Source organism: Rousettus aegyptiacus, unplaced genomic scaffold (genome assembly GCF_014176215.1).
Source record: "Rousettus aegyptiacus isolate mRouAeg1 unplaced genomic scaffold, mRouAeg1.p scaffold_m13_p_17, whole genome shotgun sequence".
NCBI classification, from domain to species: Eukaryota; Metazoa; Chordata; class Mammalia; order Chiroptera; family Pteropodidae; genus Rousettus; species Rousettus aegyptiacus.
In genome coordinates, this window is record NW_023416292.1 from 16,266,813 (window position 1) to 16,285,607 (window position 18,795).

The 18,795-nt window shown below is 36.7% G+C and overlaps 1 protein-coding gene across 9 annotated transcripts in view; it reads right to left on the reverse strand.

The window, feature by feature from the left end:
- Positions 1-18,795, reverse strand: part of RASAL2 (RAS protein activator like 2) — a 237,070-nt gene that overhangs the window by 86,067 nt on the left and 132,208 nt on the right. Inside the window, exon 1 of one of the 9 annotated variants that reach the window (XM_016141227.2) lies at positions 12,257-14,501. The exons of 7 other annotated variants lie outside the window; for them this stretch is intronic. In XM_016141227.2, the coding sequence (XP_015996713.2) occupies positions 12,257-12,269 (13 nt within the window). In that variant the 5' untranslated portion in view covers positions 12,270-14,501. Of the gene's footprint in view, positions 1-12,256; positions 14,502-18,795 lie in introns of those variants that run through there. One more of the 9 variants, XM_036234578.1, reaches the window with a different exon arrangement.

Below are 18,795 nucleotides of genomic sequence, written 5' to 3' on the forward strand. Positions count from 1 at the left end.
CACTTTAAATAGTACCCTAAATACATATATAAACCTCAAACCACTTACATATAAATTATATATCAATGAATACACTCCCAAGCTGTTTTCACTTGCCAGAACTGTTGCCTTATATGATCAGAGCTGAACAAACTAATGAAGCTTGGCTGAATTTTCATTTATTTGGATTTAAAAAGTGATCATTTTGACATGTGAAGCCACAGAATAACAAGGATGTTAATATTGTAAGAGGTATTCCTATTATATGATTATTTAAAACATATAATAGAAAGTGTTTGGATATCCTCCAGTGAAAAGGGGTACCAAAATGTAAAGTAATTTTTTAAAAAAGAAAATAACACTATTATAAAATGGATGCTCAAAAGTAATGTGTCAATCAAGCACTAATGGCAGATTCTGTTTAAGAAAGTTGATTTAGATTTAAAGATGATAAAGTTTCTTAAACACTAAAGGTATTTTTTTAAGGAAAAAAATGTAAATAAAGTGATAACCGCGGTTAATGAACAGAAAACTTCTCAAAAACATCCAGAAAATGGCTAATGTAGAATTATTCTTGAAAGAATTATTTTTCTCGTAAAATAAAGGTAAAGTTTACAACCAATTTTACTCAAAGTATATGCATTTCTTGGAGTCTATTACTTAGCACCTAACAATATCAAGCAACTAGTTGCTACTCCATATTTACTGAGTGGAGAGAGAGATGGATAAACCTATGCAACTAAGATAATCATTGCTATGAAAGTCAACTGAAAATTATTAGAGCAATATCTCCTCTAATCTGTCTCTTAGAACCAGCCATAATATGGACACTTTTATCAAGAATAATAAAAGATCAAATGTATTCTATACACTTACAATGTACTCAGTAATACCCGAAGTGCTTCACATGTTTAATTCCATTTACTCCTCATGACAACCCTGGGAGGCAGCAGTAATACTGTTCCCATTTTATATCTGTGAAAACTAAGGCTTAGAGAAAACTAAGATTGACAGGAGTGACAAAGCCGTACAAGCCAGAAAGTGGTTGGGGGTGAGGGACCGGGACTTAGATATTCCTGTTCTGGATCTCACACTCTTAACCACATTCCGTATTATAATTTCTTCTATAAAATTTTTAGATATTTTGGGAGAGGTTTGAGGATGGTGAACAGTCATTAAGTGGGAAGTGAAACTGTTTTCTTAGCTCAGTGATTTGAGACACTATAACAAGGTTTTAAGTAAGTTGTGTAGGAACCCAAAGATCCCTACAGAATCAGGCAGCCGGACCCTACAGTTTTCAATGAGAAAGTGTAAGAAGATTGACATGAATGCAGTATAGACCTTTCCACCAGTAAATGGCTCTGACGGCCTGACTGTTTTCACAAGTATTTCTTAACAAAAGGATTTCGTTGACCATTAGTGCAAATCTTGGCACACAGTAAATGCTCGATATTTGTTAAATGAATAAATGAAAATATTTTTCCATGTGTCCTTATTTTTCAGAAGTGCATTTAGTTAGCATGGAAAGAGACCCACAGGTTTTTCTGCAGGCAATTAATAAATAATACGACTTAAAATCTCTTGGGAAATTCATTAGTTATGTTTTATAAAGTAAAATTAGATAATTGAGTAAAAGGATAAACACAAGGTCAATATGCTGAATAACAAAATAGTTAAGTAGTCTAAGAGTTTTAGAGAATACTGGAAAAGAAAATATTTATATTATTATTGACTTGCAGGATTTAAGCTTCCTGGTTTTACATCTGTGACTTGGGAGAAATGAAGAAAGATCTGAATACAGTGTTATTATGATAAAGTAAAAGATAAAAACCAAATGATCATCTCAAGGGATGCTAAAAAGGCAACTGATAACACCCAGTACCCCTTCTGATAAGGAATCTTAGCACATCTTGAACAGGTAAACACTTTAACTTAATAAAGGATATAGACCAGAAACCAATAGCAATATTATATACAAATCTAAAACAATAAAAAACATTTTTACTAAGGTTAAGAACAAAATAAAGATATCCATTAGGATCACTATTTTTCAACAGGATATGGGTTCACTAGAGTGTGTTATATGTTGCTGGTAAGTTGTAGCCAACTCGGTAAGACAAGACAAGCAATAAGATATAGACATCAGAAAAAAGAGAATGGTAAATATTTGCAGAAATAGGATGTTTCCTTAGTAAGGATGGCAACAGGGGACAAGAATATTTATAAGATGGTTAGAATAAGATAAATATACAGATATTAAGAGTTCTCTATTTACCAGCAATTATTAATTAGATAAATGAAATGAAGAAAAGACCCCATTAGGTATGGTTAGATCCACAGGGAAAAAGACTGTTTATAAATACAAGCAGGAAAAACCATCAGTATGAAAAAAGTATAAAAGCATAAAAACCAATTCCTGGTGGATTAAAAACTTAAATATCAAGAAAAAAAATTTAAAACTCCTAATAAAAAATATCTTGAGACCTTGAGGTAGGAAGTGATTTTGTAAATAAATATTATGAAAATTGATAGGTTCGTCTATGTAAAATCAGTAACTTTTGATCATCTACTAACCCTAAAAAAATGAAAAGGCTAGTTATGTATTGAGAATATATTCACAATACACACAACTGTTAAAGGGTTACTATTAAGAACATATAAAGAACTCCTACTTATGAAAAATGTTCACTATCACTGGTAATCAGGTGTGCAAATCAACCATTTTATCTTCATTACATGGCAAAAATTAAAAATTTTGACAATATCAAGTATTAGAATATGAATCTCTTAGGATTTCATATATATTGGTGATGGGAAAACAATTTTACATTATTTGCTAAGGTTGAACATTTATACACCCTAAGATTCCGAAATTCGACTCCTAGGAATATAGCAGAGGAACTCCTGTAAGTCGACAAAAGCAGATATGTAAAAGAAAGTTCACAGCCACACTGACAGCTATAGTAACTCTGTCAATAAACCAAACACCCTTCGATGTGAGATCTAACTCTAATACTAAACTCAACCTAAACTCTAACTCTAAATTGTTTTGGTATATTAAAAAATGTAAAAATCATACAGCTGTCAAATGATGAATTATAGCAATGATATGGAAAGACATTAGTAATATTCTATTTAAGAGAAAAAAATAAATCCTTAAAGAATATATAAAACTTGCCCTTTACATACAGTTAAAAACAATTAAAATTTAGTAATGTATGGAAGTTAATTCTCCCCCAAATAATCTACACATCCACTGTAATTCCAGTTGAAATATCAACATACACTTTTTTTTTTTTTTTTTTTTGCTGAGGGTAGAGGACAACTTGAGTCTACATATCATTTGGAAAAGTAAATGCCTGGTAAAAAGCCAAACGTATTTTGAAAGTAAGAAATAATTAGAGGAAATTTGCTGTATCAGTAAGAGAAACACATTAAAATCTGTGGTCATTAACACATTGTAATATTAATGAAGGAATAGAACAATAGGGCACTGGAAAAGAAAAAGAATCCAGAAGAAGGCATGCAGACATTTAACTGATAATAGAGGGTCCTTTCAAACGAGTATCGAAAGAGTAGACCATTCAATATAAGGTGCTGAGACAACTATACAGCTAGAAAAAAATCTCATTTCACAAAACCAAAAATAAATTCCAGAAAAAGGCCTAATCTTAAATTGAGAAAAGCCTTTCTAAGCATGACATAAAAGCCAAAAAGTACAATGGAAAAGAGCGGCAAGACTGAAAAACATAAAAATTAAAAGCTTTAAATAGCAAAAAAGATACTCTGAACAAATGTGAAAAATGCAAGCTACCTTTTGATTCTATTTCTAAGAACCAATTTTACATAAATATCATTAAAAAATACCTGGACACAGATGTATGTACAAAGATATTTAACACAAAACTGGTAATGGCAAGAACTAAAATCACTAGGTGCATATAAGAGGGAAACAGAGAAATTGACAATGAAATAATAAGCAGCCTTTACGGATATACAAGCATAGATGTAATGAAATGAAAAGATGTCTTCAAAAATTCAAGGGGGAAGGGTAGCACAGGTTGTCAAGAACAAGAATCATCAAATGACAGCATTTGGAAAGGTCTGTGACTGGAAGGCGGATTTGAAAGTGGGCAGAAAACTGTCATGGCGGTGAGGACAGCGAGAATGTGCGACGTCTTTAAGGGCCCGAGGTCCTCCTTAGGGTTCAGCTCATTCTTCCACAGCAAAATAATTTGCAAATGGGTAGGTCTTTAATTTTCTAATCCAGTTTTTTTTTTTTTTCCTAATTCAGGACTGTCATTCATCAGTTGATGATAAATATGAGGTGGGGTCACATATTCGTCAACAGTTAATTTGGCATTTAGATTTGTTCAGCATCCTTTGCACAATTAAACATTTTATTGTGTTTTCCATTATTTTAACACAAATGGGTGGTGGCTTGAAAATGAAAATGCTGATATCACAGAAAAGCATAGGCCTCATAAAACTAATACTAACTTGGTATAAAGATAAGAGTTGTTAACCATGCCAAAATTAGAGCATCGTTAGCTTCTAGGAAATCATCAACAGGCAACTGTGAAAGTGAGGGGCAAAACTAAGAATCAGGTACAAACGCTTGTTTTTTATGATGTGGGTATGTGTGGTATCCATATCCCTGTATAATCCCTACCCTTGTTGGTGGGGCTTGGACCTGTTAATATGATGGGAGAGCCACTACCTTAATTAGGCTGCATGACATAGCAAATGTGATGATACTGTCACTCTTGTGATTAAACTATGTATATCAGACTCAATCATAGCAGACTAGAGTAAGATTCTGTTACCAATTTTAAAGAAGTAAGCTGCCATGTTTTGAGAGTGCCACTGGAATGGGACCCCAAAGGTGGTCTCTAGGAGCTGAGAACAACTCCCTGATTGCAGCCAGCACCAAAAAAAAAAAAAAAAAAAAAAAAAAAGCATCTTAGTCCTACAAGTGCAAGAAGACTCTGCTCCAGAAGAGAAGGCAACCTGCCTGATACCTTGGTTTTCACCTTGTGATACTCTGAGAAGACAAGCTACACTCTCGCTGAACTTCAGATCTACAGAAACTATGAAGTAATAAATGGGTGTTACTGTAAGTCACTAAGTGTGCGGCCATTTGTTATACAGCAGTAGAAAACTAGTGAAGTATGCTAACATGAAAACACCATGTTTGAGTAAAACAGGTTACATGTGAAGCATCAAGCGGAGAAGACTGCTATAAATGGATCCCAAAACAGAACTAAATGCACACATTTTAATGGCTCAGAACTGGGAGGAAAGGACGGAAGGAGGGGGATTTATATGAGAAGAGAAGAAAAGCATGCTCAATCTTAGGTCACGTTTGTATTTTTTAAAGAAAAAGGAAATTAACATTGATTAAGAATCTTCCATTTACTCTGTTGGATATTTCCACATTTCAGTGAGGAAAAAATTGTTTTATTTTCCTTTAAACACAAGTAATCACACATCCTTTAAAAGCACAGAAATGTGTTTAAAGCAAAATGACATTAAAGCTATGAGCATAAAAAAACTTATTAAATTTGTATCATGAAACCATTAAAAACCATATGTAAAAATTAATGTGTTAGGTATGAGTACATGTATACCTTTATATATAATATAGTAATATATATATAAAATATATGTAGCTAAAATGTTTTTAAAATTAAGGCGTGACATATGAAAATTAGCGTTTTGTACAGTATATTCAGAGATGGTGAAAAGCCTAGTTGGCAGGTCTACTTATTATTCACATAGGGCAACTGTATTTGAAGATGCATGTACAAGCCTGGGTTTTCAGATGCTTTCATCATCTAACCCTTTAAATGATCCCAAGTGTAAGGTCCTTGACTGAACTAGACCACTTTCAGTATGAGAATAAACATGGGGTCATCTCTCAGCCTTGCCAACACAAAAAAAAAACTTTCAAAGAACATCACACCATCATCTCAGAAGTTAGCTTAGAATGTTCTGTTTTTGTTTTATAGGTTCTTTTTTTCATTGAAATGGAGAAATTATAGAAATATATTTTCTCAGTCTTTCAGGAAAGTGTATAAATAACAAGTATACAAAGCAATACTTTTTCTCAAATGGAGTAGCCAGCATCTGCATAAAACAAAACAAAGCAGAACAGAAGAGATCACCTGCACCCAAAAGCATCTCTTACACTTTTTCGAGTCATTACCCCGTAAGAATTATCACTATCCTGACCTGTGTCACCTCAGATGAATTTGAACTGTACATAAATGGAATCGCACAGTGTGGACAGTCTTTTCAGACTGTTTATGCTCAACATACACGTGTGAGATCTGCCCATCTTGGTGCACGAAGCAGCAGTTTGTTCCTTGTCGGCGCTGTACAGAACTCCCCTGCGTAAGCGAACCATAACTTATCTGTTCCACTGCTCGGGCGCATTTGGGCAGTTTCCGAGTTTTAGCACTTACAAGCATTTCTGCACAGGTCTTCTGGCGAACCTATGTATGTTTTTCTGTTGGACACATTAATGGGAGTGGAACTGCCAGGTCAGAAAGCATTGCTCAGCTTTAGTAGATATTGTCAAATGGTTCTCTACAGCAGCATACACATCAGCAGTGCACGAAAATTTGTTTTCGATCCTGGTCAACGTTTGGCATTTTCTATTATTCTCATTTTAGACATTCTGATGGGTGTTACATTCCATTTTGGTTTAAATTTGCATTTCCCTGATGACTGAAGAAACTGAGGACCTTGTCATGTACTGAACAGGCGCCTGGACCGTCTCTTTTGTAAAACGGGCATCCATGTCTTACCATTTTGTCATTGATGTGTAGGAGTTCATTATATATTATGATTGGATATTAAAACTTAAAATTTTCTCTTTCCAGACTGTCAGAGAAAAATGTAGCATAAGCAACATCTGGACTAGACCCGAAAAGCCTTAAAACAGCTTCTCTTCTCTTCTAACAGGTTTGACAATGCAAAAGAGAAAGAAAAAGTCTGCCTTTAAATATTTAATTCAAAAACTAAGCAAAATGAAAATGGATTTATAATTTCTGACACTGGGAGATACCTACTGGGAAGCTGTCATAAATCACAGCACTTTATAGCAATAAAAGAGTCACACCCTTGAAGCTCAGTATTTCTTGTTAATTAAAATTTCATTGCCAGATACATTTTGCAGTTTGTTCACAGGAAGACATACTTCTGAAAAAACTGGTAAATAATTGGTTGGATTTTCCTTTGTAAAAGGACCAGACAAAAGCCTGACTTTTGGTTTTAAAAACCCTTCCATTTAAAAACAAAACAAATAAATAACCCCTCCCCCCGCCCCGGCGCACACTAATAAATGGCGTTATCAAGGGTTGACCTGAACAGTCCTACTGAGGCACAGGGGACAACTAGATATACTTCACTACACTTCCGCCTTTTATATTACAATAAACGCCCTCTGCAGCATATATTTTGGTTTCGTACAAACTAAAAATGTTTCCAAGGGAGACTGGTTTTTATTCTCTGTAACAACAGCAGTTAACTCCTAGGATTTCCTCTTTACACCACGTTTTCAGTTTTGTTAAGAAAAATGACAGACACTGGCTCCAACTGAAAAAATTTTTTTTGAAAATTTACCTTTAAAAGTTGATCATCAATCATTTACTGAGTGCTATATTTAAAAGGCAAGGAAATGAATAAAACTAAAACTATTAAAATATATTTAAAAATCTTAGCAATTGTAGCTGTTCAAATATTTACAAGTAAATATTTATAAAGTAGAGTGATATCTATTATTTCAGGAAACTACCATGACATTTCACTGAACTTCAAGTGGAGGCAAAATGCTTCAAGGAAAATCTCTGGATATATGTTAACAAATTACATGGAAGACAAAATAAAGATTTCAATTTATTAAAAATCTCAAATCTCAGCTGTGTAATACTCATGAAAAGTGGACCAAATAGCATGTGATGCAATTTCTCTACCACATGCAAAAAGAAACTAAACAATCTTACCATTTCTTTGAGTGATTAGTTTTCCATACTTTGAGAAAATTCTTTTTTTTCTTTTTTGAGAAAATTCTAATAAGAAATATTCTATAACCATACTGAGCAAATGTGTTGAAATGAGCTCTTGACAACAAGCTCTTGGTACATAAAAGATGATAATCCTTCCTTTTTAATAGACTTATCATATCTCATCCTGTCCTTTGACTCAACAAACCCAATTCTTCCTATGTAGTCACAGGGGCCAGATTTTTTAGTGGTTCTTTTTATACTTATTTTGATACATCATTCCTCTTTTTTTAAAAAAAATAAATAAATAAATAAAATAAATTATTTCATTTATTTACCTGATATTATATTCTAGGTGTTCCAGAAAAAAGGAATTATCGAAGTAGAGACCTAAACAACTTAACCTTCTCCTGACTCAAAAGACCAGAAATCAAATCAATTACACACAACTCAGGGAGTATAATTTAGCAAAATGTTACAAACTCGAATATTGAAGTGAAAGAATATCCAGTTTCCTAGTCTTCATGTTAAGTAGAAGTAGGATCTATGAAGTGTTAATGATACAACAGTGCTGTGAAGTTTTTCAAAGAGGCTCCATAGTCTTTGGAATTACATGCAAGACATCAGTTAGCAACTTGTCCAACAGGTGGGCTGGGCTACCTGTTGTGACACCTGATCCTGAATGACACTTGCTTGATCCTGGGGCAGCTCAAGTTGCTTACTTTCGACAGTCTGCCATAAGAAAGAGCATGGAACCAGGTAATTTTTCTTCTTGAAAGAATAGGTCTTCACTAACCTAAACTAATTTTTCAAGTTGCAGTCTCAGCAATTCATTGACTCATAAAATACTGCAAGCCTGAGAATGACAGAAATGCGGAGTTAAATTATTGATGAAAACTCCTCCCCGGCTCCCTCTCCACGAGGTTAAGTTCACGGTACTCCTACTTCAGCTAAATGGTAAGGTCTGAGTAGGCGCAAGGAGGACACCGGGGGAGACACAGGCTTTCATCTGAATTTTAATGCCCGACTCAGTAAGTCTCTCATACTTGTCAAGTATGTACAAAGAAAGTATTCTCAGTGGCAATGCTGAAGGCTTCCAAACCCAAGCTGAGATCATACCCATAATTAAATGTGGAATTTTGATAGACTGAATCCCCATCGGCACTTTAAGATAAAGACAGCCAGAAAGAGTCACATTGCTGAGTCATGACTCATTTTCTTGAATCACTGTTCACTAGGAAACAACAGGACACAATTAATTTTTCCCCTCTCTGCAATAAAGACTTAGATAGTTTAAGAAAATTTATGTAGCTGAAGTGTATGAATCTGCTGAACCTGATTTCACAACAGTCACCCGCTTTTTCACTGAAACTGATGCACAGGGACCTGAAAATAACCATAAACAACCACTAGAGGGTGTGAAAGAACAGAAAGAACAAATCCAGTCTGGAACTTTTCCCCTGTAGAGGCTGCTGAAGGTCAAGACTGGAGTGGACAGGAAACGCGACCATGCTGTCTACATTAAAGGATGCCCGGAGTTTTGGGTGTATAATCAGGTAACTTTCATGAGGAAAGAATTAAGCCCACAACAGCGTCTCACACGTCCAGCCTCAGGACCCCATGACCAGCCCATCTTCACTTTGTTGGAAGAAATTTCATTCTTACAGTTTTTAACTGGGAATACTCAAGAGGTGAAAGAAACTGCGGTGGGAAAGGAGATATAACAACTCCTTTGAATGAGAGAAAAGTTCAGATCAACTATCAACTGTTACCGCAAAAATGTCTTAAGCTACATTGCAGAGCTCTTAAGCTTGAGAATTTAATATATAAACTATATTTATGTGGATATATATATATATATTTCATGGGGGGGGAAACATTTAAAGAAGCTAACATCAAGGAAAAAATCATGAGTAGTAAAAATGGGCCTGCACAAGAAAAATTATTTCATGTACACATGGGTTTTTTTCCCTCATGCTACGCATTTCACTTTACCCACTCTGTTCCCATTTAAAATTGGTCTTCGGTCACAAAATAGGTACCGTATTATTGCTTTCTTCTGCCACAGAAGGCATAAACCTGCATATCTGACATTTTTATTCAGGACAGAAAAGGGGAATACGTGTTTCCTCCTAACATTTTTCTCTGTAATGCATGGTAGTGAGTTTTATGATTAGGTTGGTTAATAAAGTAGTTTCTTACAAGTTAGGCCAGTAAACTACAGGAACAATAGAGTAATGACTCCTGATTGTTTCTGCCATGAGGAAATACACACAGGTCAAAAGTCCGTCTCTCTCCCTCCCTCCCTCTCTCTGTCATCTAGCATATACTCACATAACAAAATACACACACACACATCACGGCAGCCCTTCCCATACTCCGGGAAGGATAAAAGACGAGAGCAAACTCCTGTGTGGCACCACACGAACACGGTTACGCTGTGCAGAGCGTCGTGTCCTCATTCTCACAGCCACCAGTCCTCTCATAAACAGTGTGCGTAAGGAACAGATTCTACAGTGGACAAACAGTCTCTTGTTCCCTACTGGGTGGAGAATGCACTTTGTAATTTGGTTTCCGGTAGCCAAGAGCAATAATGAAACTCACTGCTGTTCCTTTATTCCTTACTGCTCATCCCACACAGCTTTGTAAACCACAACTGCATTTACGCAGACCCAGCTGAAGACTGGAATGAACAGGTCAAGCTTTAACACAAAAGGACAACATTACTCCACTGTGCTTATCGCCAAGTCAAGCTAACTTGTTCCCAGGAGCTGTAAAGAGCCATGACAGATCCTTTTGACAGCGGCTATCTTTACCATTTAGCTCACTAGAACAGTGTGGCCTCTCTCAATCCCACAATGGTCTCCAGACAAATGGAAAGGGCAGCAACCTCTTTTAGAAACTAAATGAAAATGTATGAAGACAGATGTTCACTGTCTGTCGTGACTCTCCAGACCCTCCACTTAAGTTCCCCTCCGACACATAATTTGTGAGGTGAAGTGACAGAGGACCCTTATAAACGGAGAGAAACAGAGCTGGACCTTGGATAAGGAGGCAATTGGTGGTACAAACAGTTGGGATAATTTTTAAATGTTATCTTAAATTACCAAAAATAATAGAGAATGCATCTAATATGGGATGATTTTTTTTTGCTTCCGGTAAACAGATATGAGTTACAGAAATGGATATTAGCATCTAGGAAAAGCTTTACTATCTTAAATTATATAGAAAATTGCTAAGTCTTAAAGTCTTTAAAAGAAATTAAAATCAATTTGAACGAGTTTTAATTTCACATACAGATATTCAGAATATGCCAAAGCTATGTAATTGTTTATATAAAAGCAGTATACAAACTATAGTCATTTTCCTTAACTGAAAGCCTTTTTTTTTTTCTTTTGTAAATATTGTTATATATTTTTGGTTTTGACCAAGAGTTTGATGACATCTGTTCCCCAATATATCCTCTCCGTAGATTTCAGTATTAGGTTTATGATACATTTGGTCGACTTAGGAAATTGGTGCTTAAGGTCTGCAGATACAGTATAGATGAAAAAGAAAACCTAAATGAACTGATGCCATGAAAACAACAGTCAACTGAAAATCAGGAGATCCGTTTCAGTTCTGTTCTTACCCTCTGTGATCTTGAGCAAGCGTTAAATCACTTAGACCTCAATGTTCTCAGAGACAATGGAGACTGGACTGTAGATGATCTCTCAAGTCTCTTTCAGATTTAATTTTCAATGAGCCAATCAGTTAAAGTTTCTAACTTGTCAGAAAGAAAAAGCAAAGTTCTCATCTGAATGTTCTCACTGAGTCTATGGATCCAACCTGTTGAACTTTCCAAATGACACAGATTATGCGCTACTAAGATTCAATCAAGGCTGTTAGAATCTTATTGATGGTCAATACATTTTGTTTCTCTTGGAGAGAAATGAAATACATCTATTCCCAGGTATCTTAATATTTTATAAAGAATTCTGGGGAAGACTCCACTTCAAATTATTAAGAGAACAAGAAAATGTTGCAGTGTTAATATTTTGCTATGATCATCACCCTTTTAATTGGTCTGAGTTTCTCAGCCAGCTGTTCTTGTGCTGGATTTCTGTACTGGATGCTCACGGCCTCCCCACAATATTCTTATGAACTCACAGTAATGAAAACCAACCTATTTTTTAAAAGCCCATAACCACAAATGTAAACAGTCATTGCATTTGTGTTATTAAAAAAACTTTTCACTGAAGTCTCAGGCGGACTCCAGGAAGTCTTACCTGGGGTCTGCATTCTGGGAAGTTTCTGGGTGTTGCTAACATGATCTTTCCGGCATGCCAGTCAGAAACTCAAAACACTTTGTACTCTGCACTCGCCTGTTCTCTCCCTTTCTCTCTCTCGCTTTCGCTCTGTGCCTCAGACAGTTTGGAATGCAGAAAAGCCAGAGCCGATGCCAGTCAAACTCAATCCTTTTTGTTTTTTTTTTTTTTCCTCCCTGCCCTTTTGCTACAGAGCACTAAACAATAGCCACCCTTCCTTATTGCGTCTGTCTCTCAGCACTGGGCGCAGGCGATCTGCTGCAGAAGCAACGTGATTCACCGAGCTAGGTAATTCGGGGTTTTTTTCTGTCCCAAGGGGCAGTATGGTGGCTGTGTGCATTTCTGTTTTAAGAAGTGATTTTTTTTCCAAAAAGGAATCTATTTCAAAATCTGCCCTATTATAAGGACAGAAGAATAAAACAAATTTTGGAGATTCTTCCTTGAATGTTTTTATACTGAATTAAAATATAAACTTTCCAAAGTACAAAAACCAGGTATCTTACAGCTGATGTACACACACACACACACACGTGTTATACTACTACCTTAGACTTGCTTACTCATTAGCTCACCTGAACTTACTGCAGAGGAAATATTTTATATTTAGAAAACTTTCATTTCCCTAAAACTGTTCATTCAGGACTTAAGCTAGAACTTCATTTTAAAAACAAAGAACAATGAAAAATTAATTTTATAAACGGAGTAGCTCTTAAACTAATTAGGTCAATTAGATGTGAAGAAGTTATAGATAATACTGTTCTCTGTCACCATTTTGTTTTAAAATCAGACATATTACTAGGGGTTTTATTTTCTTCATTCCAAAAAAAGGAAGGCAGGTCAATGATGTCACCTTCGTTATTGGTATGATGACCTAACACATTACGCAGCTGCTCGGTTGCTGAGGTTAGCATGTCGGGATCAATTAAAAAATTCGCAGTTTGAATCACTAGGCAGACTCTACCTGCCACTTCATTCAGGGGACCAGGACAGACACCGCTCAACAAGCGGCTGGTGGAAACACGTATTTTCTCTCTCTGTTTATGTATGTGCATATATGTGTTAACATGGAATACATCTGACACACTATCTAGATATCCATCTATACACATGTTACGTATATACCTACTCATGTGTGTATATATGTATAGATAATACACACATATGTGCATCCTTTTTTCAAATAAGATTTAAAGTCTTCGTTAGTTAAGGCATACTTTATTTGTGTTTATCTAGTCTCGTCTTCCTTCAAGATTCATAAATAATGCTGTAACACTGTATTTTCCTACTGTTACTCTAGATGAACTACTCCTTTAAACCCTATTGCTACTCAAATAAGAATCATGGGGAAAGAAAGAAACCAGCAAAAGTTATAAAAAAGAAACGAGCTGAGGGTTTATGAAGACTTACAGACCACAGGCTCCACCCTCACCCGCACAAATCAAAACACCGACAACCCTGCCCTCTTCTCACCGGAGGTGACACAAAGCTTTATCATTGTCATTTATCATCAACCTTAAAATAGCGCAAAGCACACTGAAATTATTCTTCCTTGTAATTCCTCAGAATAATTCTAAGAAATAGGTCATGATTTCCATAATTTTACCCAAGAGTTAGAACTAAGAACAGGGAGTCTAAGTTACAGAGAGATATTTCAGCTCAATACAAGGAAGTCAAAGCCATCAGCAAGAGCCTGGTACAGGGGCCGCTGCTGCAAGAGGCAGGGACCCCTACCTCGTCCCATGCAGACTGACCGGACACCTGATGACCCACTGCGTGGGGCAGTTCCCAAACTGTGCTGCTGAGCACCAGCGGTGCTGGGAACACAGCTAACCGCGACCTTCTTTCCTCGAATGACAGAAAAAGTTTATGCATATAATTTTCTCAAGTGTGAGTTTTTCTTCTTAAGAATATTCCTTAAACCTTAAAGAGGCCTAAATGGTTCCTAATTCAAATCAATAATGACATGTTCAGATATCTGAAGATTAATTGTAACAATAATTTATTGTGTTGAGCAAAAAGCACTTTTATTGCTGGAGCTTCTAAGACCTGAGTAAATCTGAAGACCGCTGTTGAGGAGACAATTTTCTTAAACCCAAGGATGCTGTTCCTCTCCAGCACTTCAACAATACACTTAATTATGTATTAATATATCAACCGACGTTATTTCTCTATTAACATTCATATTAAACTTCATTTATATTTGTTAAGAAATTAACGCTTTCCTGATCCCTGCATGGAGCTCTCTGTGAGGCGGCACCGCTGCGGGGAGCTCCCCGCGGTGCCTCCGGCCTCAGCGCTGCAGCTTCCCTGGCCGGAGGCCCCTCCCTGGCCTGGTCTGCGTGTCACACTCTGACCTACCCTTTAAAACCCAGACGTCAATTACTTTCTTAACGTGGTAAACTTCTCTCCTATCGAGAGTTGCCGTATCTTTTTTCTTTTACCTTTATTTTTGTGCTACTTTTTTCACAGCTCTTAGGAAAAGAGCCTGACACTCTGTCACTGATGCCCATGTCCTTCCTCCTCCTACAGAACTGCGAGGCAGGCGGGGGCACAGGGGCTCGGCCTCGTTTTCGGCTTATCCCCAGAACTCAGAAGGATGCCTGGCGTTAAGTGGGTCTTCATAAATGACAGATGGGAGAACGCATGGATGAAAGGCTGTATTTCACTTATCAAACCTTCTGTAAGTATTGAGACTTAGTGCTTTGGGATAACTTCAGGACAGGGACCTTCCTACACCCATTTCCCGGTGCCCAGGGCCCAGCACTACACATGTCATGTGGTGGACGAACATAAAGGAAGTTACCTCAGGCTTGCGTGGTATTAAGTAACTAAAATCAACAGAATTACACACCAAAAGAATTTAGTAACTTCATCATTTACCCAGTTAGGGCCTACTTTTAACAGGTGGGATCCTGATCTGTACAAGTAGCTTCTCAGCGTAAGTTTCACTACCTACGAACCCACGGCCATGTGCTATGCCACCATGACCAGGGAAATTCAGCTTCTAGGGTAGAGACCGAAAAAGAGACTGATGAACTCTGAATCCCCTACAACCTGGGAATTCTCCAAGAAGCTGGAGAAGCACGAGTACCAGCTTCACTCTTCGCCATCAGCTCAAGTTGGAAAGTGGCTGAAGGAGTCGGGAATTGATGTACTGGATCGAACAACCAGAACACTTAACTCAGCACCAGGCACTTTCGCTTCAGAGTGCGAGGACACTTAAGCCATTTTATTTCTGCAAATAATCGCTATGCTGTAATGATCTGGTTTCACATTATTCTATGAAGATGGGTAGGGTTTTTGTGACTAATCCATCTTACGTAGTCATAATTTAGCATTGTACTTAATAATACATGACAGTATTAGGTTGAACTACATGAAAATGCCATTTTTGTAAGTCAAAAATAGTGAAACATCTGCGATGATCAAATAAATAATAAGACAGATTCAAAGGCTGAATGAAGGGTTGGACTAGATCATTTTAAAGGCGTTTTTCAGTTCTGGAATTCTGTGATAATGTAATTCAAACATAAGTAAGAAAATCAATCAATTTCAATGCTTGGTCATCTTGTCAAACTGTGGTCTTATTATACACGAAAACAGCACTTTGTTCTTGCCCTTCTTGGAACTCATCGCCATTGCAATTCATTCACACACTGGATGTCCCTCTGCTCCGCATCCTGGTGCCTGCAAGCCCCACGGCGGCAGGGACCACACCTACCGTGTTCTCTGCTGTGTCATCACTGCAAAGCACAGTGCCTGCCTCTTACAAGTGCTTAATAAATATCTGCTGAATAAACAAACGGCTCGTAAACAGGTATAAGCGGACTCCTGACAGCTTTAGTTATGTGACTTTCCAAATTCAGAAACTACAAATATTGGTTTTGTTTCTAAAAGGCTATGATATTTTTTTTAGTTATGAATCAAATAGTCCACTTTGTACATTTTGAAGAATATAGAGGGCATATTTTTTCCCTAGCCCCTTAGAAAAGTTATTATGGAATTGTGACTTCGGTATAAATATAGAAGTCAATGGGACAGCCATTAAGAAACCCTAAAACCATAAACGCACAATTTTCTCAAAATCGAAGGGCACAAAAATAAGCTAGCTGCATATCATTAAAAATTACTTGCACATTTCATTTTTTATCAAAGAAATAAACAAAAAACCCTTTTAATACCCATCATTCTCTTTCAAACAGAACAACATCTCAACGGCAGTCAAGCTGAGGTCTACACCAGTGATATGTGTGCTTCTGCTTTAGAACAGCAGAGGATCAGAAACACAGCTTCTTTCATCACCACAGTTTCTTCTAAGGTCTCCCCCAAACCAGCCTGGCATCTCGATACTGTGGTCTTCCCACTGCATTCTTTTCAGAGTTCATATGAGAAAAGAAAATCATTGTGTACAATTGGAATGACAAACACTAAAGTCACCCACTTTTTCAAAAATGCCTCTGAAATTCTAAACTTTATTTAATTTTATTTGCATGTGATTGGACCACAACGCATACATATAAATAAATACACAATGCTATTCTAACAGCAACAAAACAAGCATTGTAAAAACCAGAAGATCTGTTAGTTATAGGTTTAGCAAAAGTACTTGCAGTGTTAGGAAAAGGCAAATGCCAAAAAGTGACAATTATGATAGCCACACCGCGTTTTATAAACTCGTGGCTAGGCATACAGCTTTACACCTTGCTCTCCCAGTGAAGATGACTGAGTGAGCGGACTGCACTTCCTTACCTGAAATGGCAACTGGTAGGGAGGACGCATTAAAGGAAGTAAACAAAATCAACACCCACGCTCTCATAGGAATAGGACTATATTTCAAAGAAAAATAAGCAAAACCTAAGTGGAAAAATAAAAGCAAATCATTTTCTAGTTTTATTTTATCGTATGAGTAAAAATATACTACAGGAACAAATATAACACTTTCTATGAAAAATTCATTAATAAATATCATAAGTAACTAAAAGCATTTTGGGGATAGGTAAGATATTAATAGGTAATATTCCTGTGTGTGTATGTATGTATGTGTACACACACACAAGTATATACGTATCTGTTAGGTTTACTGATTTCCTATTAAGATAATCTGCTATCTGAAGGACTATTAGTCCATCGTTCCCATATAACGCAGATAACACATAGGTTCAGTAAAAAAAAGTTATTAGGTATTTGTTTTTGTCATAGTTTTAAAGAACATTTGCAACTGTGAGTTATCGTTCCCATATAGTTCACTTAGAAAAAGCAGAGACGTGTGGTATGGTCGTCTTCGGCATACCACTGATTCACAACATATACATGTCCTATGTATTTCAAAATACTACTGCACACTGCAGGTACAGTTGGCCTTGCTTAATTTCCATATTCATTCACGACTAACTGAAATAAGCTAAAACCTAGAACTCTAAGATATATGTCATTTAAAAAAAATCAGAAAATTCTAACGGTAATTTCCTAGAGCACGGAGCTCTAAAACAGACAACCTATGATGCCAATGTTACGATTCTGCCCACTTGCAGGGGAGGAAATGGAGACACAGGTGGGTCTGACAGCGTGACTCTCAGGTCATGGCGGCAGAGGCGGAAGCCCAGCTCCGCTGGGCCCTGCAGCGCGTTCCCGTAACCACTGAGGTGTACCACACTAAATTCCTTCTCCAGATATACCTTTAAGTGGCATCTGGGGTTATTGCTTTTCCCCTCCACAGCTTTCTGTACCTCCAAATGTTCTATGCTATTATTAATTTTATAAAAAGGCTTGCGCATTGCTTCAGATTAGAGTCATCAGCGGCTGGGGCGCTTTTCTTCAGTCTGCATAGAGCCCAGTGTCACAAAACGTGCTTCTGTTAGAACAAGACACTAAGTTGTAAAAGGTCCCCACTTGTGCTTTTTCACTTATTTCAGTCGCTGGTGACAGCTACATTTCCCAGAATCAGAAAGGCAGCTCCTGACTTGAAAATGATCATGTTGAGTGAGAATCTGTGAACGTTTTCTTAATATCTGGGCCCTAGGATATGTGGGGGCCATAAGAGAGGAAATTCATCTTTTTTTTTTCTTTTTTTTTTTTCTTCAGGTAGAAGAGAATAAATTAAATGGAAAAAAAGGGAAAGGAGATATTCCCAGTAGCTTGGCCCCAAATTGTGTTCTCAGGAAGAAATCCAACTCCAGAAAGAATGAGGGAGCCTCTTTCGCCAGCTGTTTTTCTCTCTTCCATTTTTAACATATTTAATATCAAACAGAGCAAGGAACTTAATCGGACCTTATTCTTCATATAAAAACAGAGATAAAAAACTCGTATCACAAATGTATATTGTCTTTGGTTTGTAAATATTCCATTTTTTTTTTTTCTGTGAGAATATCATCCCTTAGTCCAACCTTTAAAAATGATGTTCGTGTGGTTTTTTTTTTTAAATAGAAAATCCATTTCTCAAAGGAAAATTTAAGTCCTTAAGCAAGGGAAATTTAATCTGTAGCACTTCTACCCATAATTTC